Raw genomic sequence first — 24,003 nt, 5'->3', positions numbered from 1 at the left:
AAACTTCAGCTTGTTGCACACTGATGGAGAAGGCACCTGCTCCCTGTTGAGGAGGACAGGGTCAAAATGCATCTGCCAGAGCAGATCTCCCTGGCTAAGTCATCCCACAAAAAGGTCAGAGGGCAAAAGGAATTTCTGGAGGTTGTGTAGCTCAAACTCCAGTTCAAAGGGTGTCTCTGAAAAATAACAAGCCCCCTCACTCAAGGGTGTGGATCCAGAGCCCAGTGTGGTGTGTGCAGATGATACACAAACACCACTGCTGTGGATTTACACAACTCTATAAGTAGCATTTACTCTTCCCTTCCTTCACTAATAGCACTAACCAGTATGATCTCACACTCCTCCTGGTCATGCTTAAAAATCCAATATTCTACCCCTCTTCCCACTTCCATAAGCACAACAATGCCATTCCCAGGCATGAAACATCAATCTAGGCTTGTGTGACCCCTCAGTAACTTTGCTGGAGGCTCATACATGCTGTCTGCATTGAGAGGGAAGGACAAAGAATTTGAGAGGAGACTTGAAGTGAGCAGGTCAGTGAGCTGTCCTTAGTGCTCTGGTGAAAGCAGCCAGGAGAGCTTTCCAAAGTAAACACCAAATTTCATACACTGAGTGCAATCCAGCTATCCAGTTTGCAGGAATAAAGATACAAACCACTCAGGGAGTTTGCCTAGGAAGCGACTCAGATGCGCAGCAGAAATCAGGTCAATCTGCTTTTCAAGTGACATCAGAACCTCAGGCAAAACCAAGCTGGTGTGGTTTCCCAGATCCTGTGTGCTCTGTGTGTCTGTGTGTGTAACGTGCTGTTTTCCCTAAGGGTACTCTCTGAGCCAAACCTATTTTAGGATTCTCCCCAAGACACTGCAGTTTAGGTCTAGTTTTATGACTAACCCGGATTTCTACATGGGGCAAATTAAAACAGACAGCTTGGGACACAGCTGTCAAGGCCAAGTCTACTTGACTACCAGCCATATTTCCTGGTCCAGAGGAGAAGTGGTTTTCTGCTTCCCTTTCCTATAGTCTCCAGGATGGGTTATATAACCATGAATGGGAGCAGCAAATTCACTCCTTTTGTTTCACCCCGCTCAGGAAAACTACCCCTCATTTGTAGGGTCACAACTTCATGTCTCAGACAAAAACCTTGCACTGCAGCACAGTTGCTTTCAGAAGGCCTTGTGAGAAATTCCAGGCTGGAAAAAGACAAGCTGTTGCTGTGCTGTCTCCAAGAGTGGCAATACTCTTTGTTCTGCTCCTGAGCAAAGAACAGGAGGAAATGGCTGGTGACAAAGTACGCCCTGGAGGACAGCACCATATCATCATAATGATGAACGTGCTGGTACAGGTGCTTGTTTTATCACACTGGATTAGGGGTTTAGTGCTGACACAGCTTAAACATTAATATTTGCCTATTTAAGCCAGATGCACTAGCACAGCCTGGCCAGAGAGGTAATCACCATGGCTGATTTCGGAGATGTCATAAGTGCTCTGGGGGAGTTTGGGCTATACCAGAAACTGCTGATACTGTTGCTCACCCTCCCGCTCCTTCTTAATCCTTTCCAAATGGTTGGCCAAGTGTTCATGGTTCTGGATGTGCCCCACCACTGTGACACCAGCTGGATCCGCGCCGTCGGCCCCAACCTGACGCAGGAAGAGCAGCTGAACCTCACCCTGCCCCGGGATGCGGACGGGGAGTACGAGCAGTGCTCCATGTACTCCCCGGTGGACTGGGACCTGGACTCCATCGTGGCATACGGCCTGAACGCCACGCAGAAGTGCAGCAATGGCTGGGTGTACCCAGCAGAGCCACCATCCCTGCTGACCGAGGTCTGTAATCCCCTTTTAACGAGATGGGGACATGAAGGGAAGGGATGGGTGTGTCCTGTCCTGTGGTTTGGGCAGCCAATGCCAGCTGTGGTGCAGCCAGGCTGAGATTTACCAGGCACTGGAGGATTTCACCTCCATCACACAGATCACAGCTGAAATCCTTGGGAGGTTTTTGCAGGAAGACCATGATGTAGATGCCCAGAGAGGGCACAGGCAGTGACAATGGGGGTGTGAGTCCATGGCATGGTCTGCCCACCATCTCTTCCTTTTCCAGTATCCAGACCCTTGAACATATGGTCTTGCCAGGAGGGACCTTTTGAGTGTCCCTGCCACAGTTTCCCCTATTCTTCAGCCTGGCTCTACTCACATCACCTTCTCTGTGAAAGACATTTACCTTCCAAGGACTTGTCATTGATATTTTTGGGGCCTCCGGAATCTTTCAGGGCTGCAACAAGACATTCCATGGGCTATGCAATTGAGCAAAGGTTTTGTCTGTCAGCATTCCCAACTTCTCCGTTCTGCTTTATCCCCCACCTTCTAGCTGACAAGGGGGTGATCAAAGGGTGGACTCAATGATCTTGGAGGTCTTTTCCAATCTAGATGATTCTGTGATTCTCCCTCTCTGGAATTCTGTTTCTTTCTCACCTTGCCTCATTCCTCCCTCCTTTCCTCCCTCTCTCCCTCCTTTTTTCCCTCCCAGCTCCAGCACTTTCTCTCAAATACCTTCCTCTGAGCTGCAACCAGAGGAGAGAGTCCAGCCTCTGGCATTTGCAAGTGCTCCTTGGTGTCCCTGGAGCACCACATCCATTTCACAGCCAGCTTCTCTGTAGGATTCTCAGCAGCTGCTGCATCCCCTCCCATTCCTATGCTGGTCCTCCTTTACCAGAGAAAACACAGCTCTCCTTCTCTCCTCCTCCTTCCACCCCATCCTGCCTTTGCAGCCAGAGAAGTGTAGCTGCTACAACTCTTATCCCAAGGTCACCCTTTAAGCAAAGCTTGCCAAGCAGGAGGCTCCCTCAGGAATGCCTGGGCAGATCCCAGCACTCAGGAGATGTGCACCAGGATGAAGAGGCACGCTGAGCACCCCATGTGTCTGTCCCACCTCTGATTTGTGCCCTATGTGCACACCACAGAGAGCTCATGTCCCTGTGAGGGGGTTCTCTGCTCCCAGAGGCCAGAGCGAGAGCTGGGGCAGCTCGTGGATCCACCATGGACCAGACAGGATGCCCACCCTCAGAAAGCAGCTGGGGTCTGTCAAAAACAAACAGCATCTCTGTTTCCCTCCTCCAGTTTGACCTGGTGTGTGAAAGGACGATCCTGAACGACATCTCCCAGTCCATCTACATGGCTGGGCTTCTCGTGGGAGCCATGTTCTTTGGGGTGCTAAGTGACAGGTGAGGAAACACGGTCACCTTCCCAGAGTCATTGCCCAGCACTCAGGGACAGCCCAGCTGAGGGTGCAGACTGTGCTTGCACTAGTCATGAACTACTCCCTCCACAGATTCAATCCCCTTGCCTGAGCAAGGGCATCTGGGGCCACCTGGCACGTCTGTAAATGTCTGATGGTTGAAAAGAGAGAGAGGCAGATACAGCCTTGTGGGGAGGTCTTTCAGGACTCACAAGTCCAGCCCCAGCTGGTGTCTCAGCCTTTGAGCGACAGCTCAAAAGTAGAGATGCTGCTTTTTGTGCATGTTATTTCTTGGGCTGTATAGAGGAACTTTGTTCACAGGGATGTAAAATCTCTGGTTTTCAAATCACTTGGTATTCCACCTGGGATCTTCCCTAACCCCACAGAGTTTCTCCAGATACCAACTGTGTCTTCTCTCTTCTCCCACAGGATCGGCCGCCGGCCAGTCATTCTGATCTGCATGCTCCTCCAGGGCATGTTTGGTCTAGGAACTGCCTTTGTGCCCCATTTCTATGTCTACATAGCCATCAGGTTTGTCGTGGGGTTTGCAGCGTCAGGAATTATGATTACTGTCGTGGCCCTGGGTGAGTAGGATGCCCTTGCCCTGAAGCAGCAGTTGTGGCCTCACAAGATACAATAAGAAAAAAGAGCTGGACATGTTTTGGAAAGGGTGACCCCGAACTTTTGTTCTTCTTTCCAGGTACAGAGTGGGTTGGAGTCTCCTTCCGGCCACAGTCAGTGCTTATTGCTCAGGCTGCTTATCCCATCGGAATGATGATGGTGGCTGGATTGAGCTATGGAATCCGCAACTGGAGGCTGCTGGAGATTGCAGGATCTGCTCCTATGTTTCTCCTTTTCTTCTACATCTGGTAAGCAGGAGCTGGGCAGAGCTTCTGTAAGACACAACAGCGGTGTGAGGGGTGGAAGTGAGGAGGCAGCAGCAGCTCAGCACCAGGATGGGTCTTTCCCATCAGTGCAGATGCTGGAGGAGCTTCTGCAGAGCTCAGCACATCTCCCTGCAGCACTGGACTGCTGAGACCAGCAGCTGCTTTGCTTCAGGTCATCAAATGTGGCCTTTGGAGCCTAAATGTAGGGCATTTAGACCCATCCCTCCCATGGGATGCCCACTGCTTGCGGGACACGGTGACAGAGAAAAGGGCTGTGGGGGAACTCTGCGGGTCAGAGCAGCATGTGCTGAGCTGCCCTCCTCGGCAGGGTGCTCCCAGAGTCAGCTCGGTGGCTGGTGACAAAAGGCAGGATAGAGGAAGCCAAGAAGCTCCTTCAGAAGGCGGCGGCCACCAACAAGCGCAGCCTCCCGGAAGGACTCCTGGAGCAGGTACCTGTCTGGGCACAGGGAACCGCAGCTTGTCTGCAGAGACTTCCCTCTGCTCTTGGGCTTGCACGGCCCCTGCAGCTGAGCTCAGCCCAGCAGCATCTTTCCATGCCCCTGGGGATGAGTTGGGGATGCACCGGGGGTGACTCCAGCTCCAACTGCAATGGACACAGACAAAGTCAGGGAAGAGGCACAGCTTCTGCTGAGGCTCAGCCTGGAGCTTTCTGGGGTCCCCTTTGGGCTGTGGAAGGGACTGAAATGCTTGCCTGGCTTTTCTCCTGTGAGGGTTGCAGGAGTGTGGGTCATGAGGATATGGACTCTGTTTAGTCTGTGGGTTTCCATGCATAAATGCCAGAAGGGGAGTTACTTCCTTGTCCACCCCAAAGCTCACACTGGGGAAATGTTTATCCCACAGAATGTCTTGGTCACCAACCCCTTGCTGGGCACCCAGAGCACAGAGGCAGGAGCCCTCACTGGGCTGTTGTCTCTCCCAGAGCAGTGGAGGTCACCAGCCTGTCCCCCTGAGGCTTTCCATTGACTGCAGATGGGAAAGCAGCTGGCCATGGGTTACCTTTGCCTGCTTTGACTCTTTGACTTTCTTTGTTTTGAAGCTGAAACCTGAGAAACAGATCAAGTCTGGAAGTCTTCTGGATCTCTTTCGGAAGAAGCACCTCCGGAAGGTGACTTTAATCATGTCATGTGCCTGGTAAGACACTCCCTGCTCCCCTCTTTCCATACTTCAAGGTGAAGAAAAGAAGGGGTTGATAGTTGACAAGAACTGTAAATTCACTTCATGCGACTTTGGTTGTCATATATACATGTATTTTTTTATCTGCTGTCATTCTGTTTCCCCATGGACCAGATTTACCATGCCTGGCCATGGGGAGAAGATGATTATTCATTATACTTTTTGTGGGTTTTGTTAGAAAGGCTTGAGTAATTCCAGATTTTGGTGATCCCTATGCCTCAGAGTAGTTTTATGCCTACCTAGAAGTTTTGGGTTCAGTCTAGAAGTTGCTGACCATATGGGGATCCATTCTGCTTTATCTCATGTAACTATGTCCCACAGAACTGTCACAGGTGGTGACAAGAAGCAAAACAGAGGTTGTTGAGAGTTTAAATAAGTTGTGTGTGGTATAACCATCCTAATTTTTGATGTTAAGTCCACATAAAACCATCTGGTGACATGTTCTATTCCACTTTACTTGAATTTCAGGTTTGCAGACAGCTTTGTCTACTATGGACTGAGCCTTAGTGTGACAGGTTTTGGTCTGGACATCTACGTGACACAGCTGGCCTTTGGGGCCGTGGAGTTTCCAGGTCGAGTTTGCCTCATTTTCCTGCTGGAGTGGTTTGGGAGGAAGAAAGTGCAGGCCATATTCCTGATGCTGTCTGGCCTGTTGTGCCTCGCCCTCGCTGGCATTCCTGAAGGTGAATAACCTCTTCCCAACCCATGAGCAGAGCTGGACAGATCCCTATCCTTGTTCAGACCCATCCTCCCAGCCCAGCTGGCCACAGCTCTCTCCCAGGGGCTGAGCTGCCTTGAGTGCCACAGGCCAGGGCACTGCATTCCCAATATGCTGGTTCCCCCTCAGCTTCAGTTTCTTCTCCTTCAGGGCTGTGCTTGATCTTTCCAAAGCTTCTGGCCCTTGGCAGGCAATGTCCATCAGCCATCACCTCCAGCACCTCCTGGCAGAAAGGTGTAGCAGAAGAGGTGTTTTAAAATCCACTGCTTTCCCCTTCTTTTAGATGAACAGAAAAAAACAAATGCCCACCCTCCACATCTGTTTGTGCCATATTGCTGCAGTCCACACCCTCACCCCTGCTGCTGGGAGTAAGGTTGGGAAGGAAAGAGAGGGGCTGCATGATGCTTTCAAGCTCAGGGATGTGGTATTTCCAACTGAGCACCCCCCCAAACACCTGAGGTGGCTCAGTAGCTCACATCAGTTGCAGATTTAGGGAATGCCCAAGAACTCAGGAGTAATCTGTGTTCTCTTTGCAGCTTTCCAGAGGATATTTTCCAGGTAATGGTATGCTAGGGACAATTTCCAAAGGGTTGGGTTTTGTCCTCGACTTGCCAAGATTTGCTTGGTAAGTCCATTAGAAAGGAGTGTCCCAAGAAAACATACTGGAGAGAGTTTTGAGGTCACAGTGGTGGTGTCTCCTCCTCCCCTCAGACCAGCCCGTGGTCATCACCGTCCTGGCCATCACTGGCAAGTTCACAGCCACGACCGCTTTCGCCGCCTCCTACGTCTACACCGCAGAGCTCTTCCCCACGGTCGTCAGGTGAGGTCTCCCAAAACATCTGAGCTTCCCTCTGCCTTGGCTGGTGGTGGGGATTGGACAAGAGCCCAGCTGTCCCCACAGCCACCCTCTGTCCCAGGGGATGCTGATCCCTGCCCACATCCCCCACTGCCCCTCGCTCCCACAGGCAGACCGGTGTGGGGCTGTGCTCCACCATGGCGAGGGTGGCCGGGATCCTGGCCCCGCTGATCATCCCCCTGGACCAGTATCACCGGGCCATCCCCATGGCCGTCTTCGGGAGCATCCCCCTGCTTGTGTCACTGTCCTGCATCCTGCTGCCTGAGACCCGCGGCGTCAGCCTGCCAGATGACACAGGGAAGGGCAAAACCCCAGATGAGGTGGGTACAAGGACCTCGGAATTTAAGGAAAAAAAAACATCCAAAGGTGCAAATTTAAGGTAAAGGAAAAAATACCAGAAACCAGGATGAAAACCATATTGACTCTTTCCTTCTTCTCTTCAGAAAGAGAAGACTGCAGAGGTTCTAAGAGAGTTTTCTAAGAGAGACTCCAGAGAGGATGAAGCAGACTTGGAGAAGGACAACTGAAGGTGCTCAGAAATCAAACCATGATTGGACAGGCACACACTAATGGTCTAGTCAGATTCAGTCTTTCTTGAAGCCGGTCAGGGAGGCACTGCTGCCTGGAAACTGGTCTTTCAGATGATGAACACAATATCCGTGGTCAGAGGGAGAGGAGATCTGTGTCACCCTGTGTTTGGGAAACACGCGCTTCAGACTGTTCCTCAAGCCCGGTTCTGCCATGCCTGGCTGCGCAGAGAGTCCTCCCGACGTGTTTTCCCAGTCCTTCGCAAACTGGTACCCGTGGAACCATCCCTGTCGTGTTTTACAGCAATAAAGAATCGCCAGCAGAGTGGTTGTACTGGGCAAGCGGGCGCCGGGCTGTGTCCCTCCTGCACTAACGGCCTGGGCCGGCACCTCCTCGCCGGCCGAGCCCCCACGTTTGATCAGGATGTCACTGAAACCCCGTCACACACGTATTTAGCTTTTCTTTCTATGTGGTGTTGAAGTTGAGTTTCTACATGAATAATATAAATTATGCTCTGAGTTTGATAAGAGACACTTGTAATGCAATATGTGAATAATAAATGGTGTTGACTCTTTTTTTTTTGTTTCACAGTTGGCCTTTGTAACTGCTCTTGGCTCTGGAGTGTTTTCTACACAGAAATCGTTAAGTCTGTAATTTAGCACGCAGATGGAAACGTGTTTTGTTTCCATCAGCCACAAACAATGCAGAAGCAGAGTGTTAAAGCAGAATGACTGAGTCCAATAAGGACTTTTTTCTTTTTTCAGTCTTCTGACTAACAACCTGTATTTATTTTCTCTACTAGCAGCTGTGGAAGCTCTCTGAATTGTGTGGAGTACACTGCAATTCGATGTCAATTAAACTGTGTGGGCATCTGGGCAGCTTTCCTCATCATGGTCAGCCTTTAATAGTGAGCTTGGTTGGCTGATGACAGCTGAGTCATGACTTTTTAGTGTCATCTATTGCCATGAAAAGAAAGAGAAGATTGAGCTCCTCTCCTGTACTAACTTGTTTGCAAGCAGAGAACATATTTGGAGTCCTTTCATGAAGTCATCTCCTCAAACAACATCACTACTCTTGGTTGAAGGAGTCTTGTCGCACAGATTTGATGCATCCTTTTGTTTCTATCACTTTGTGCTGTAGTAAGTGGTGTTTTGAAGGCCAGGGTGTCCCAAGTATAGGTCAGATGTGCCTGAAGGTGATTTTCATTTGTGCCTTGGCTCTGGTGCACAAAATCACCCCAGAGTCACATGTAACCTGGTCAGGGCAGGAGATGGGGCACTTCCAAGATCTGAGCTTTGGCACTGAAGAGCAACAGAGCTGGGAAGGGTCTGGAGCACAAGTCTGATGAGGAGCTGGGGGGCTCAGCCTGGAGAAAAGGAGGCTCAGGGGGCACCTTATTGGTCTCTACAACTACCTGAAAGGAGGATGTAGCAAGGAAAGGGTCAATCACTTCTCCCAAGTAACAGGACAAGAGGAAATGGTCTCAAGTTGAGTCAAGGGAGGTTTAGATTGGATATTAGGAAAAAAGTCTTCTCCAAAAGGCTTTTCAAGCACTGAAATGGGCTGTCCAGGGCAATGGTGGAGTCAAAAACCCTAGAGGTATCTAAAAGACATGTAGATGTGTCAGTTAGGGATGTGGTTTAGCGGTGGACCTGTCAGTGCTGGGTTTATGGCTGGTCTCAATGGCCTTAAAGTTCTTTTCCAACATAAATGAACCTACAGTTCTATGACTCCTTGCCCAGACTCAGGAGAGCAGCTTAAATGCTCACCTCCTCACCCATTCCCTGCTGGGTCCCTTTCTGCAAACTTTGCTCCGCTCATAGACCTGCGGTTTTCCAACATAGGATCAGGTGAAAGGAGAGGGCAATGTCCTCTAGATAAAAGGGAATATCAAGGATCCTGACACCTCTGCCCCACAGCCAGGAGTCAGAATTGCCTCACAGTTGGTTGGTGTCACTGACACCAAGGGTGTCCCAATTATCTCTACGGTCCTTGTGGGGCTCCCCCGGCAACAGGAGCTGCTCCGCCCCACAGCTCCCATCAGGGAACAGGGCCAGGCCAGGCTCTGCTGCCCCTCCATGCCTGAGATACCTCTGGGTCTGCCTGACCAGCTTCCTCAGCAGTGGGGAGGCTCTGATGCATGAATTTGGGTCTTCTCCAAAGGGGAAATGGAGGTCAAGAGGTTGTGACCTGAAATACAGAGAGGCCTAAGTGAGGGTGTAAGAGCAGGAGCAGGGCCTCACTCCCATGTCTGATACAGGAGGGCCTTAAGAAGGCTTGGACATTAATTGATATGTCTTAGCAAACCCTTCATGGAGTCTCTGGCATGTGCTCAGCACTGGGACCTTCAGCAACATCCCACAGCCCTCCAGCCATGGCTTAGTTGGTTGGGGCTTTGACAACTGGATGGTCTTTAAGGTCCCCACCAACCCAAATCACTCTGGGATTCTATGAAATGGATCTTCAGCCTACTGGAGGCATGAATGATATGGAAGCAGAAGTACATCTGCTCTACTTGGATGCCCTTATTTATGAAATGAGCTAAAACCGAGAATCTCAGAGCACAATTCCCAAAAGAAGTCGTGGTTCCCTCAGTAACTGTACATTTGGCTCCAAGCTCTTCCCCCAGCCTTTACATTCAATGCCTTGTTTTCCATAAAAGCCTGAAGGAGGCAGCCCACAGCCTTTTCCAAGGAAGGAGTGCCCTTGGGCAAAGGACTGAGCTCCTCTATTCTCAGGGCACTGCAGAGGAGCACCACAGCACATCCTCTGAAAAGCAGTCCCAGAGAGAAGAGAGCACCACAGCCAGTCCCTCCTGGCAGGACATTGTCACATGGCACCAATTTTATACAAAACTTTGTATTCATCAAACTGTTTATCCATGAGGTACTTTAGTCTATGGAAAACACACGGGCATGACAACAGAGAGAAAAAATATTCTGGTTTAAAAGCTTCTTGAGACTACCCGAAAATAGCCTTTGAGCTGTACAGGCAAAGATGGAGCACCACCGTGTGCAACTTCCACACTTGATCTGTACCAAACCAATGGGAAAAGAAAGTTATCTTGAGAGACAGAAGATAAGAGAAAGGGAAGCACAGGAAAAACACCTGTTTTTTCTTCACAATATAAGGCAAAAGTGGTCTTAAATCATTTAAAGACAGAAACGGATCCACCAAGAAGGAATAGACTAAAACAGAGTAGAAGAACCTGATATTTCCCAGAAAGATTTGCACTTTCTTCTAAGAGCCCAACTGCCACAACATCTCAGTTTCCTGAAATGGACAAATTAATTTGGTCCTACACTGCAGCCCAACAACACCATTTCCCATGGCCAAAGCACCATGACAGGCATCAATTCAAAGCCACCATCACTAAGGTGAGAATTCATCTGCCTGTTAGATGTCCTTGTCTGCTTGCTGTTTCTTCCATCACACCATTTTTTTTCTCAGCTGAATATCTCGGATTTTAAAAAATAAAAAGGAGTGTTTTTATGAGAGAGAGGGATAACCTTGCTAGACAGTCAAGATAAATCACTCCTTTTTGCAAGAGTGAGAATGTTCTCAGTGCTGCATCTGCTCTTCTGTTATTGAGCACAGTTCTCTCTTGCAACTCTATTCAATTCAGGTGTCTCACTGGACAGAGTTTACAGTCTCACCTTCCTGGAGACAAAACAGGAAAAATTAAGAGAAAAAAGTCCCCATTCCAGTTTTTGATTTCTTTCTTTTTTTCCCTTAAATGAAAAGCACCCAATTTTCTCCAGCAGGAGCACTGCCAAACACCAGTGACAAGATGCAGTGCCTGAGGACAAGCTATAGAGGGAGATACAGGAAGGCAAAAAGGACAAGGAAAGCCAAGAACTGGCAGTGATGGCCTGAGTGGTGGTGCTGTCCTGTGGTGCAGACTCTGCCTGTCCTCAGTGCCCACACAGCACCGGGCTGCCTTCAGCTACAGACCCCTGCAGACCCAGCTAGAAGTAAGTGGTCTTCGTGCACTCATTGACTTGGACACCATCCTTTCCTTTCACCTGTCCATTCTCAGAATTGCTGGTGCCATTTTCGCAGACCTAATGAAAGGAAAAAGGGTGTAAAATGGTGTAAAAGCTAAGAAAAGTGCACTGTGAGCTGATGGCAGCCGTCCCTGAGACAAGCAGCCTTCAGCAACCTGAATCCTAATCCCGCCTTGATCTCTGGGTGCCTGTGGACACCCTTCTCCCAACAGGGCAACAAATTGCATTGGAGTGCAATTCCACCTGATCCCATGGGAAATGGGGGTGGGAGTTATGAGAGGGTGAAATCCAGAGGACATGGCTACGAGGCACCGCCCCTTCCCTGAGGAGGGCAGAGAGAGACAAGTGGAGCACCAGCCATTCTATCCCATGGGCAGGAATGAAGGGATGACAACCATGGGCAGGGTTATGGGGTCTCCTCCCCTCCCTCCACAGTGGGAAAGTCCCACTGCCTGCCCTCCCACCCCTGTAGCCCCTCTGAGAACCCCCCAGCCCGTGCAATGTGCTGGCACCCCGTGTTCCTGCCCGAGAGGCAGCACCAGGTACCCACCTCAGCCCGGGTTTGGCCGTCCTCCGTGTCATCCGGCAGCTCCGTGCCACGGGTCTCAGGCAGCAGGACACAGAGCAGCCCCCCCAGCACGGGGGCACTCCCAAAGATGGCCATGGGGATGGCCTCGTGGTACTGCCCCAGGAGCCGGACCAGCGGGGCCAGGATCCCGGCCGCCCGCGCCGACATCGAGCACAGCCCCACGCCGGTCTGCCTGGGGAGCGAGGGGCAGCAGGGGTCTGGGCAGGGACCAGCCACCCCAGGCCACTGTGGGACTGGGTGTGGCCATGAGGATGACCTGAGCCATCAGCACCACCAGCCATGGCAGAGGGAAGCCCTGGTGTGTGGGGAGACCTCACCTGACGACCGTGGGGAAGAGCTCTGCCGTGTAGACGTAGGAGGTGGAGAAGGAGGCTGAGGCAGCAAACTTGCCAATGGTGGCCAGGATGGTGGTTGCCAGGGGCTGGTCTGAGGGAAGGAGGAGAGACCACTGCTATGGGATGAGGGAGGGCTCAGCACCACTCACAGATGGCCACTGGGGATGCACGATGACAACTGTGTCACCTGCAGGCACCATCGCCTCTGGCAGAGCCTGAGCATGGACTGAGCAGCTCTGGCCTAGTGGCACCTTCAGCACACTCTGCATCCATCATCTCACTTCCTCAGGTATTAATTTTCCCAGAGGACAGCTCTGCTGACAAGTGGCCTACTGGGCTCAGCTCTACCTGCTGCTTTAATGACTGGCAAGTGCAAGTTTGCTGGTTGGAATGGTCCCTAGGGGATTAACCAAATCCCACATGGTTGTGGCACCAGGGACAGCTCAGGCCCTGAGGAATGTAATCCAGTCTGGCTGGGAGGACAGGACCTGCACCAGCAAGGGAAGGGCTGGGCCCTGTGGCTCCCTATCCCAGAGAGTGTCCTCTCAGAACAGAATGAGGTCATTCACCTTCAGGGATGCCAGTGATGATCAGACACACCAGGCCACTCAGCAGCAGGAGAACAGTCTGGGTCTTCCTCCTCCCGAACCACTGCAGAGTGAAGATACAACCAACACGGGCTGGGATTTCCACTGCTCCAAAGGCAAGCTGGGTCAGGTAGATGTCTAGGCCAAAATTTGTCACGTTCAGACTCAGCCCATAGTAGACAAAGCTGTTCACAAACCTGAAATCAAGGCAGAGTGGCTCTGAGCACATCTATTAGCCATGAGGAAATGCAATATTGATCTCCACTGACATTTTGACCAAGCCACAGCACTTCCAAGGGGATGTAAAGCCAGAGGAATACCATGGGACTGCCAAAAGTGGAAATGTTATAACCTATCCCACAAACCACAAAGCATCTTAAATAGCCAGAAACGGAGACAACCATCAATAACACTCAAAAACCACAAGGTGCATGACTATCAATACCTTCCTTTCTTGACCTTGAAGTATGGAAAGAGGGGAGTAGGGAATGTCTTACCAGGCACATGACATGATTAAAGTCACCTTCCGGAGGTGCTTCTTCCGAAAGAGATCCAGAAGACTTCCAGACTTGATCTGTTTCTCAGGTTTCAGCTTCAAAACAAAGAAAGTCAAAGAGTCAAAGCGGGCAAAGGTAACCCATGGCCACCTGCTTTCCCATCTGCAGTCAATGGAAAGCCTCAGGGGGACAGGCTGGTGACCTCCACGGCTCTGGGAGAGACAACAGCCCAGTGAGGGCTCCTGCCTCTGTGCTCTGGGTGCCCAGCAAGGGGTTGGTGACCAAGACATTCTGTGGGATAAACATTTCCCCAGTGTGAGCTTTGGGATGGACAAGGAAGTAACTCCCCTTCTGGCATTTATGCATGGAAACCCACAGACTAAACAGAGTCTATATCCTCATGACCCACACTCCTGCAACCCTCACAGGAGAAAAGCCAGGCAAGCATTTCAGTCCCTTCCACAGCCCAAAGGGGACCCCAGAAAGCTCCATCTCCTCCTCAGCAGAAGCTGTGCCTCTTCCCTGACCTTGTCTGTGTCCATTGCAGCTGGAGCTGGAGTCACCCCCGGTGCATCCCCAACTCATCCCCAGGGGCATGGAAAGATGCTGCTGGGCTGAGCTCAGCTGCAGGGGCCGTGCAAGCCCAAGAGCAGAGGGGAGTCTCTGCAGACAAGCCGCGGTTCCCTGTGCCCAGACAGGTACCTGCTCCAGGAGTCCTTCCGGGAGGCTGCGCTTGTTGGTGGCCGCCGCCTTCTGAAGGAGCTTCTTGGCTTCCTCTATCCTGCCTTTTGTCACCAGCCACCGAGCTGACTCTGGGAGCACCCTGCCGAGGAGGGCAGCTCAGCACATGCTGCTCTGACCCGCAGAGTTCCCCCACAGCCCTTTTCTCTGTCACCACGTCCCGCAAGCAGTGGGCATCCCATGGGAGGGATGGGTCTAAATGCCCTACATTTAGGCTCCAAAGGCCACATTTGATGATCTGAAGCAAAGCAGCTGCTGGTCTCAGCAGTCCAGTGCCGCAGGGAGATGTGCTGAGCTCTGCAGAAGCTCCTCCAGCATCTGCACTGATGGTGAAGACCCATCCTGGTGCTGAGCTGCTGCTGCCTCCTCACTTCCACCCCTCACACTGCTGTTGTGTCTTACAGAAGCTCTGCCCAGCTCCTGCTTACCAGATGTATAACAAAATGACCAATATAGGAGCAGATCCTGCAATCTCCAGCAGCCTCCAGTTGCGAATCCCATAACTCAAACCAGCCAAAATCATCTGTCCAATGGCAAAACAGCAGTGAGAGCTAAGCACTGCCTTAGGCCGGGAGGAGACACCAATCCATTCTGTGGCTGCAACGAAGATCAAAGGCTTAGAGTCAATGTAATGATTTCCCCTGTAAAAAACAGAGTATTTCCCCTGGAGAAGAGCCCCCCCTTGGAGGTGAGGGTGAGAGACCAGCAGCTGGAGCTCTGGCATCAGTCACACATGCAAGTCACCAGTGTTTCATGGGATGCATCACCTCTCCATATTGTCAGTGTCCTTGTCCTCTGCAGAAGGATGTTAAGCTCAACCATGTCACCTCTTTGATCTCAGAGTCCACAGAATCCCTGACTGGGGCAGAGCTGGAACCCAAACTGATCATGTTCCAGAGCCACTGGGCTCTCTCTCTGCACTGGCCTCCTGAGCTGGGACACTGTCCCTTTTCCCTCCTCTGAGACTGGCAGGGGAGAGATGCTCCCTGTAGCTCTCACTCAGGGTTGAGGAGATGCCAAAGTGCCAAAGAAACAGTGCAGAGCACGACCTGTCCTTGCTGCAGCGCTTTTCTAGTCATACATGATGATTTTTATTTCTTCATAGACATTTCCTGTTGCACCTTGACAGGCCACATCCGTCTGCCTTCAGGGCAAGGGCGTCCCACTCACCTAATGTCAGTATTGTCATGGTGATCCCTGACACCGAAGCCCCCACGACACACCTGAAGGCCATGTACACATAGAAATGGGGCACAAAGGCAATTCCCAGACCAAACAAGCCCTGGAGGATGACGGAGATCAGAATGACTGGCCGGCGGCCGATCCTGCGGAGAAGGAAGGGAGACACAGTCGGTATCTGGAGAGACCCCGTGGAGATGGGGAGGAGCCCAGCAGGTTACGCAAGTGATTTTATCACCCTGGAGGGTGATAAGGCTCAGACTACACTCTGGGCTGACAAGTGAAGGACCCTGTGCACACATGCTGTGTCTCTCTCCCTTCCCCTCCCCGTGTGGCCATGTCCTCATGGGACCCGAGGACTTTGGTCAAGGTCCCTATGAGTGAGGAGCACTGACAAAATGCACAGTGTGCAGCATCCAGAGAGGCTCAGACCAGCACTCTGGCTTTGCACAGACCTGGGATGGGTGGTTGTGTCTCCTCACCTGTCACTCAGCGGCCCAAAGATCATGGATCCCAGGAGCAGCCCTGCCATGTAGATGGCCTGGCCAATGTCGTTCAGGTCCTTCCTGTCACACACCAGGTCAAACTGGAGAAAGGACAAACAGAGAGGTGCTTGTGGATCCCTCCCTCCCAGGATATGAATCTCCACAGTATGCACAAGGCACACAAGTCAGAGATGGGACAAGTCCCTGGGGTACTCTTCTGAGCATACAGGAGTCCCCCCCACCTAGTCCAGGTACCCCCAGGGGAACCTCCCAGTTGGTAAATTTTGCTTCAGGTGGGACTGGGGACAGAAATCCCAGCAGTTTGATTCCTCCCAGGCCACCTGCCCTCCCAGAGGAGAAAGGATGAGTGCGATACTGATTCCTGGGACAAGCAGTTCTGCAACTACCAGTGACCAGAGGGCATCTATGGAAAGAGTGACACAGAGAGGATCATAGAATCATGGAATGGTTGGGGTTGGAAGGGACCTTAAGGATCATCTAATTCCACCCCTGTGCCATGGGCAGGGACACCTTCCACTAAACTAGGTTGCTCAGAGCCCCATCCAATCTCGAGCACTTCTAGGGATGGGACATTCACAGCTTCCCTGGGCAACCTGTGCCAGTGCCTTGCCACACTCACAGGAAAGAATTTCTTCCTACTATCTAATCTAAATCTACCCTCCTTCTTAATTTAGCTTCTTCCTCAGCTACCAGCTTCTATGCTGGGGGTTGGACTAGATGATTTTTAAAGGTCCCTTCCAAGCCAAACCATTCTAGGATTTTAAGTTAGAAGGTTACCCCCTGTATGAAGAGGGGTAGGGAAACCCAGAAGGTCCCACCAGGAATGATTAATCTCTCCACTGGCTCTGTATCACAGCCTGCTTTGCCTGCAGCCTCTCCAGGACCACACCTGGGGCTGGGTGGTGGAGCCAGTTTCCCCAAAATACACCTGATGTAAACCTCAGCCCAGCCCAGCTGCACCATCGTCAGGCACCAGCTTTTGGGGAAACTGCAAGACAGGGCGGCTGTTTGGGTGTCCCATCCCTTCCACGTCCCCATCTCCTCAGAAAGGCGATTACAGACCTCGGTCAGCAGGGATGGTGGCTCTGCTGAGGGGTACACCCAGCCACTGCTGCACTTCTGCGTGGCGTTCAGGCCGTATGCCACGATGGAGTCCAGGTCCCAGTCCACCGGGGAGTACATGGAGCACTGCTCGTACTCCCCGTTCGCATCCCGGGGCAGGGTGAGGTTCAGCTGCTCTTCCTGCGTCAGGTTGGGGCCGACGGCGCGGATCCAGCTGGTGTCACAGTGGTGGGGAACATCCACAACCATAAAAAGCTGGCAGAACTGGTGGAAAGCCACGCTGAGGCAGGGGATCAGGGTGAGCAGCACCAGCCATTTCTGAAACGGCCCAAAATCACCAATTGCTTTCAAAATTTCCCCCACACCTGACATTGGTAACCGTGTCTGGAGCAGGACAGTGCTGGGACAGACTTCCCAGAGGGTTGGAATTAATGTTTAAACCTAAGATAAGACCTGCACTCATAGGCTGTCACCACAAGTACACCATGTAATATATTAATCATCCCTGTGCCACCCACAAACATCCAGGGCTGGCTGGAGCAGAAAGACCCCGTTTCAGGGAACTTGGGCCACCCCCTCTGCCAAGTGGCATTGACAGGGGAACAGACTCTTCTCCACAGTGACTGCAAAGGCTGCATTTGCTGAAGCATTCAGAAAAGTGAGGACCAGAGGGACCAAAAGCCCAGAGGAATAAAGGGACTGATGATAATGCATGGGAAGAGTCACAGATGAAGAAGGGCAGTTAGTTCACTGTGGTCCCAGGTGATGGGAGTTGCCATTTCCTTCACCTTTTGCAGCTTCCCTGTGCAACCACAAGTAAGTCAGGCACGGAAAGTCCACCCTTCCCACCAGTTCTGGGCCACCTCACAGAATGGTCATGGTTATATGCAGGAAGACTTGAAGAAGGAGTACAGGGATTGGAGAAATATGACACAGGGCAACACTGCCTGAGGCAGGTTTGGCAAATCTCAGTTCAAATGCCCTGAACTCATAATTGAGAACATGAGTCCAGCGCTGTTCAGGTCATTCCCTGACGTAGGAACAGCATTTGCCTGGGGCTCCTTTGAGATGTCCCTAAGGCAAAGCCTCCAGAGGTATCCAAAAGCAATTTGGATGCTTCTTCTCCTGCCCACAAATCCACAGGAAGACCATTGTATAAACAAGATGGAAATCAGACCACGGCTGCCCTGTTGGGGTTGACCAAGACACCCACACAGGTCCAGCCTGGAGGTAGAGCAGCTCCCTGGGGAGCCAGGAGAGAAACACTGCCCTCGGGATAAGCCCAGCTCAGCAACAACAAGCAGGGAGCACCAAAGGCAGGGATAATCAGGCGGACACTGATCTGGACAACACAAATTGGATCTGTTCAAGTCAATTAGGAAACTCAGGTGGAGGATGAAATCGTGTCCCTGTTCAGCTTGGGCTCTGCTTCATCAGGAGACAGGTCAGGCCAAACTTTGCTAAAAGCAGTCACACACGGCCAGGAGTTCAGGAGCCTTTCCCAGCCCTGGTCCTGCCATCTCCCCTGGCTGTCTCTAGCTCTGTGCTAGATGGAGTCTGGGGCACAAAGCAGCCTCTTCCACTCTTCTCTGCCACGGTTTAAATGGAAAAACCCAGGAGGGTCAGTCAGGCATCAGTCATAGGTCTCATGGATCTGGAGAAGGAGAAGTCAGAGGACTGGCATCAGAGAACTTGAGCTGGGCATCACATTTACAGGAGACTGGAGAACACTGAGGCCCTGGACCAAGGGAAAGAGCAGGAAGCCACTGCTGGGGGCTTCCAACAAGAGGTGAGAAGGCAGCAATAGTTGATTGGAGCTGAGTCACATCTCTGGGCTGGGATCATCTCCTCAGGACCTGACCGGGGCACAAGTCCATGACACATCTGTCCCTGGCTTTTTGTAAAAGTCAGGAGGAATTAATCTGCTGCAATTTGAGAAGTTTTTGTGCACCAAAGTCAATGCACAGGAAGAGCAACGCTTCCAGGCACCTCAACCATCAAAACACCACTTACAACACCACAAAACAATCAGAAATAAAACAGTGCTACAAACCTGAGCGACCTGTTCCATTAAGTGAAATTTCAGGAGGTGCACGCCATCATGGGGAATTCCATTTGAAAATTCATCATCTAGGAGGAGAGACTTGGAGAAGGTGCAGTAACAAGAGCAGGGAAGCCCACAGGCGTGGGCAGTGTGAGCACTCAGAAACGGAAACCTCCAAGGATGAAGGGAACTGGAGTGGACTTGATAACCACAGGAGGACTAAGGAGGCACTGGACTAAGGCAGCATGGAAAGGCTTTAGCAGTGTCCATAAGGGGATTCCCTACAGAGGCTGGAATGGGAGGCATAACTGAGATATAATTCTCTGGGGCTTTCTAAGCAGGGTTTGGCAAAATACTGCGAAGATTTTGGCTTAGGTGTAGAGGATGGGATTCCCTAACCCAGAGCATCCTGGACCATCCCATGTCTCAAATCTGCAAGTTACCCAAGGTAAGGTTTTCTGGATCTGTGGGTAAAGAGGAACACCTTAAAAGAAACAAGAGCCAGAAAGTGGCAAACTAAGCCCAAGAGCCTTAGAGAGTCAATGGAAGAGGAAGCTTAGGAAGTGCCACCAAGCAAGACCAACACTTCTTTTTTGTTTGTTTTGGTGGGGGTCTTTTCTTTGGTTTTAAGCAAGAACATGTTTGTTTTTAAGGAGACACAGAGGGGTGCATCCCAGCCAAAAGGCCTGGTGAACATGGCTAGGACTGGACCACCCCCATCACCTCCTAAAAGACACACACCTTGCCCTTGACAGTCCCTGCCATTTTAGAGAAACTTCTCTGTTCCCACAGTCTGTTCTGTCTCTCCTAATGGAGACACTATGACCTTGCTCTAACAAAACCCACTAAGCTCCTGGTAAGTCAAGTCAACAAAACTCTCAGAATTTGAATGAACAGGGCACCTTGGAAACAGGTTTTATGTATTAGGAAATATATTAGGGAAAAATTTCCAAAAGGACCTCCTGTGAGAAATACTAGGGATTTTTTTTTACTTCTCAGGCAACATTTCCCTTCATTCCTGAAAATTTGTGGAAGGTGGACAAGAAACAATATTGAAGGAAAGCAAAGGAAAGTACCTCTGGATCACATCTGCCCCAGAGCCTCAAATTCAGACAGAACAATTATTGTGGAGGTGGTGAGGAGGGAATGCAGTTCATGTTCCAAACACTTCTCAGGGTGTAAATCATCTCACTTTAATATCAGCCCGTGTAACCCTGAGGTGTTTCTGGACAGGGGAAGCTCATTCCCAGCTGGCACAAGGCATGCAGAGCTTGGAGCAAATCTCTCAGCTGCAGACAAGGCCTCAGGACAACATCTTAAGAGCCCTCTTGGCTCCACTTCTGCATGCAGCTCCTGCAGAGCACAGAATCATCCAACGGAGTTGAAATGGACCGTAAAGATCTTCCAGTTCCAACCCCTGCCATGGGCTGGGACACCTTCCTCTAGACCACATTACCCAGAGCCCCATCCAGCCTGGTCTTGATCCCCCTTTCCCCACCAAGTCTTCCTGGGGGTTGTCAAACCTCCCACCACCCCAAAGAGAAATGCCCCAGGGGTTGCAGACACCACTCGGACAAACCCCTTCCCCAAGACACACCATCCAACCCAAGGACATATAAATGGCACACCAAACACGTGGCAATGGACAATTTGTTCTTTATTGATTAAAAATTAGAGACATGCAGTAAAATACAAAGTCCAAAAAAGGAAAAAAAGCCTGAATATTTTACATCTTTCATTATAATCTACAATACACCAAAGTTGTGAAGAGGATCCGTTTTCATTAACAGAGCATTGTCCTTAAAAGTAGGAACTAACTTAAAATTACCACCTGCTTCCAGGTTCAGATTTGCACAAAAACCAAATTCTTAATGACACTGGAAAACAATTATGAACAGCATTGGCACTTACTGGAACAACATCAGAAAAGACAGTTGTCTAGCACTGTAATAGCCCAAGTAAATACTTTGGATCCCTACCCAAAAGATCTGGAGATCTATAGAGCAAAAACCATCAGTTTCTTCCTTACTTATTTTCTCCATTAAAGAACTACGGAGCCTTGGGTTAGTGTGAGCTCAAGCTCTCTAAGTCCTGGCTTTGGGAAGATGGGGAATAACAATAAATAGATGCTGCATTGTTCCATTTGAGCAGTTTGAGTCCTACCTTCCTCAGCACCAGTACACAAATGAACAAGGAGGTCCCCATGGCATGCAGGCAGAGGGGAAAATAATACTGTACCACAACTACCTCGTCTCTGTATCCTAAAGGTTTCCAGTAAATCCATACTGAGCACAGGGTGACATGAAAATCATGGTGCCAGCCTGCTCTTCCCAAGCCAAGCAGCTCATCGGGGGATGCTGTGGGGAGTGCTTTGTGTCAGACAACAGGGAATAGTGCCAGAGGTGCCACATGCACTTGGCCAAATCCAGCCACCACCAACTCCCTGGTATCGGGCACTCGTCTCCTGGGCTCTTGAGAGCATCTGCTCAACACCCTGGGATGCTCTTGCTCCCAAATCCTCTTCCTCCTCTTCCTCCCCTCCACACTCACCAGCCACGGGGCTGCAAAGAGCCCACGGGGACACACCCAATATCCACCCAAGGCTAAAAGCAACAGGGGTGGTACAAAAAGAACACGCACCATTTCCGGAAGCTTCCACAGCTGCTCATAGAGAACAAGATATAAATACAGACTGTTCATCTGAAGACTTGGAAATTAAAATAAGTCCTAATTGAACCTAGTCATTCTGCTCTGTTTCTGCATTGTTTGTGGCTGATGGAAACAAAACACATTTCCATCTGCGTGCTAAATTACAGACTTAACGATTTCTGTGTAGAAAACACTCCAGAGCCAAGAGCAGTTACAAAGGCCAACTGTGAAACAGTAGGAAAAGAAAAAGAAAAAAAAAAAAAAAAAAAAAAAAAGAGTCAACACCATTTATTATTCACATATTGCATTACAAGTGTCTCTTATCAAACTCAGAGCATAATTTATATTATTCATGTAGAAACTCAACTTCAACACCACATAGAAAGAAAAGCTAAATACGTGTGTGACGGGGTTTCAGTGACATCCTGATCAAACGTGGGGGCTCGGCCGGCGAGGAGGTGCCGGCCCAGGCCGTTAGTGCAGGAGGGACACAGCCCGGCGCCCGCTTGCCCAGTACAACCACTCTGCTGGCGATTCTTTATTGCTGTAAAACACGACAGGGATGGTTCCACGGGTACCAGTTTGCGAAGGACTGGGAAAACACGTTGGGAGGACTCTCTGCGCAGCCAGGCATGGCAGAACCGGGCTTGAGGAACAGTCTGAAGCGCGTGTTTCCCAAACACAGGGTGACACAGATCTCCTCTCCCTCTGACCACGGATATTGTGTTCATCATCTGAAAGACCAGTAGCAATGCCTCACTGGTCTGCTTCAAGAATAGACTACATCTAAGATGCAGGATGAAAGACGTTTTGAGGAAGGACTGCTTAACGTAAATTAAAAGGTTCAGCCCTCATGCCACGCCTGGCACTCATGTGGAGAGAACCAAAATGGTAAAAAAAAAAAAATAAAATTAAGGCAGTTTACAAAGGGAAGCTGACTTCTAACACCTCAAAAGTCAAGGAACTTCTCAAAAACACAAACACAAGGGAAGGCGGCTCTCCCTCCTGTGGGTTAAGACTCAGCTTGCCTTCTCAGGTGCAAGCATTCAAACCAGCAGTTTTAAAACACACAGCCAAAGAGAAGCAGATTTCTCAGCACTCCAGGTGACCCAAACAACATGTACATTGGTGTTTCAGATAGAAGGAGAAGCAGGTAAAGAACAAAAAAAAAAATCCGTTCAGTATTAAAACTTGTGCAAAAATAGCAAGTGAAAAAAAATGAAACCACATGTAAGCAAACATTTAGGCAAGATCATCAGAGCAGTGGAACCCCCTGCTTCGTACTCAGTAGTATTTTTCTTTAAAGTAAGGCAATAATAAAATGAACATGCAGGCAATGACGTGTTGGGTCTGCATGTTTTGAGATGACAGATACAAAAACATGAGAGTTGTTTACAAAAGGTGTAAACGTCATCGGTAATTTCAGGAAGGTTTGTGATCCTATTAAGGAAAATGTTAAAGCTTCTAGGAAGGGGGCTGTAGTTCAATTCTTTGGCAGTAGTGGTTTTTTTTTTTTAGGCTAACAGAAGCATTACGAATATGCACATGTGGGTTCTCAGTTGGGAAACATCTCCTGGGACCATTGTTTAGCTGATGCTGAGCTGTGCAAATCCTATAAGTTTGCCATCATCCGGGATATCCGAACCTTCGACACCAGATGCCTGAAACAAGGAACAGAGATCCAAATAGCAACACTCATGCTCTACCCTCCAATGCAAACCACAAGAAGGTGTATCAGGGTGTGGGGAGGGAGGAGACAAGGGACAGCTTTGCACTGTATTCAGCAGCTCACACTGCCCGAAGTTAAAACTGAGTACTTTCATTTTCTTGCTTCTTTTTTTTGAAGCTACAAAGGGCTAGGACTGAAGTTTTGCCAATGTCTGCTCTGACTTGGGCTACCTGCAATAATTGGGGCAAAACAAGTGAAAACGCCTTACAGAAAGAGCAAAAGATAATGGCACTTAGTGCTTCACGCCCAGTAACCTGGTTACACCTTCTCTTTGCCACTGTAACTACCTCCAAATATCATTTCCTCTCAAAGATTCACCTGCAGTTCTCTCAGCTCTCCAAGCCTATCTGCTGTCAGTTTTGCCCCACAGTTCTTTGTTTTCCTTTTTTCTTCTTCATTCCCTCATTTCCTCCTCAGGAACAATGTTATCTGGACCCTCCTCATTCTCCTCCTCCAAGAAAGGAGTCCATGCAATTTTTAGCCCCTGAAATATTTCTGTAAGTGTATACTCCAAACCCCCAAAACACCCCTTTGTAACATTTTGATACGTTTATTAGCAAGGATAAGGCAATGCTTGTATTAGCACATCATCTCACACTTATTTAACCCAGGTGCTGCTCAGAGGATACAAGCAGGGAGCCTGCACTGCCTACAGTGAGATAA

General features: G+C 50.1%; 3 protein-coding genes across 5 annotated transcripts in view; 1 reads left to right on the top strand and 2 right to left on the bottom strand.

The window, feature by feature from the left end:
• The first annotated feature begins 1,437 nt into the window (after nucleotides 1-1,437).
• On the top strand, nucleotides 1,438-7,982 carry LOC113994416 (solute carrier family 22 member 13-like). The gene is made up of 10 exons (XM_027733433.2): nucleotides 1,438-1,824; nucleotides 3,115-3,218; nucleotides 3,662-3,816; nucleotides 3,933-4,101; nucleotides 4,448-4,568; nucleotides 5,177-5,271; nucleotides 5,782-5,996; nucleotides 6,743-6,851; nucleotides 6,997-7,207; nucleotides 7,331-7,982. Exons 1-10 carry the CDS (start codon nucleotides 1,456-1,458, stop codon nucleotides 7,412-7,414), a joined length of 1,632 nt encoding a protein of 543 aa, XP_027589234.1. The 5' UTR covers nucleotides 1,438-1,455; the 3' UTR covers nucleotides 7,415-7,982.
• A 2,428-nt stretch (nucleotides 7,983-10,410) lies between these two features.
• On the bottom strand, nucleotides 10,411-17,290 carry LOC113994415 (solute carrier family 22 member 13-like). Of its 2 annotated transcripts, none has more exons than XM_027733430.2 (10): nucleotides 16,919-17,290; nucleotides 15,833-15,936; nucleotides 15,342-15,496; nucleotides 14,600-14,768; nucleotides 14,133-14,253; nucleotides 13,431-13,525; nucleotides 12,916-13,130; nucleotides 12,329-12,437; nucleotides 11,973-12,183; nucleotides 10,411-11,479 (listed from the first exon to the last, which is right to left on the bottom strand). In XM_027733430.2, the coding sequence occupies exons 1-10, from the start codon at nucleotides 17,288-17,290 to the stop codon at nucleotides 11,384-11,386; spliced, it is 1,647 nt and encodes a 548-aa protein (XP_027589231.1). In that variant the 3' UTR covers nucleotides 10,411-11,383. The 2 variants fall into 2 exon arrangements, with proteins under 2 accessions (XP_027589231.1, XP_027589233.1); XM_027733432.2 differs by having other exon boundaries at nucleotides 11,973-12,179.
• A 3,311-nt stretch (nucleotides 17,291-20,601) lies between these two features.
• The window catches only part of OXSR1 (oxidative stress responsive kinase 1), a 91,347-nt gene continuing 87,945 nt past the window's right edge, over nucleotides 20,602-24,003 (bottom strand). For both annotated transcript variants that reach the window (XM_027733428.2, XM_027733429.2), the window contains one exon: nucleotides 20,602-23,272. In XM_027733428.2, coding sequence (XP_027589229.1) covers nucleotides 23,198-23,272 — 75 coding nt within the window. In that variant the 3' untranslated portion in view covers nucleotides 20,602-23,197. The remainder of the gene's footprint in view (nucleotides 23,273-24,003) is intronic.

This window comes from Pipra filicauda, unplaced genomic scaffold (assembly GCF_003945595.2).
Source record: "Pipra filicauda isolate LSUMZ 115617 unplaced genomic scaffold, ASM394559v2 scaffold1_size10287979_pilon, whole genome shotgun sequence".
Taxonomy (NCBI): domain Eukaryota; kingdom Metazoa; phylum Chordata; class Aves; order Passeriformes; family Pipridae; genus Pipra; species Pipra filicauda.
The sequence above is the reverse complement of the archived record's forward strand: the minus strand, read 5'-3'. Positions and strand labels throughout refer to the sequence as shown.

Coding starts and splice junctions, on each gene's coding strand:
- LOC113994416 (XM_027733433.2), top strand. CDS start 1,456: ATGGCTGATTTCGGAGATGTCATAAGTGCTCTGGGGGAGTTTGGGCTA. Junction 1,825..3,114: donor CACCATCCCTGCTGACCGAG/GTCTGTAATCCC, acceptor TCCCTCCTCCAG/TTTGACCTGGTGTGTGAAAG. Junction 7,208..7,330: donor AGGGCAAAACCCCAGATGAG/GTGGGTACAAGG, acceptor TCTTCTCTTCAG/AAAGAGAAGACTGCAGAGGT.
- LOC113994415 (XM_027733430.2), bottom strand. CDS start 17,290: ATGTCAGGTGTGGGGGAAATTTTGAAAGCAATTGGTGATTTTGGGCCG. Junction 15,937..16,918: donor CACCATCCCTGCTGACCGAG/GTCTGTAATCGC, acceptor TCCTTTCTCCAG/TTTGACCTGGTGTGTGACAG. Junction 11,480..11,972: donor ACGGCCAAACCCGGGCTGAG/GTGGGTACCTGG, acceptor TCCTTTCATTAG/GTCTGCGAAAATGGCACCAG.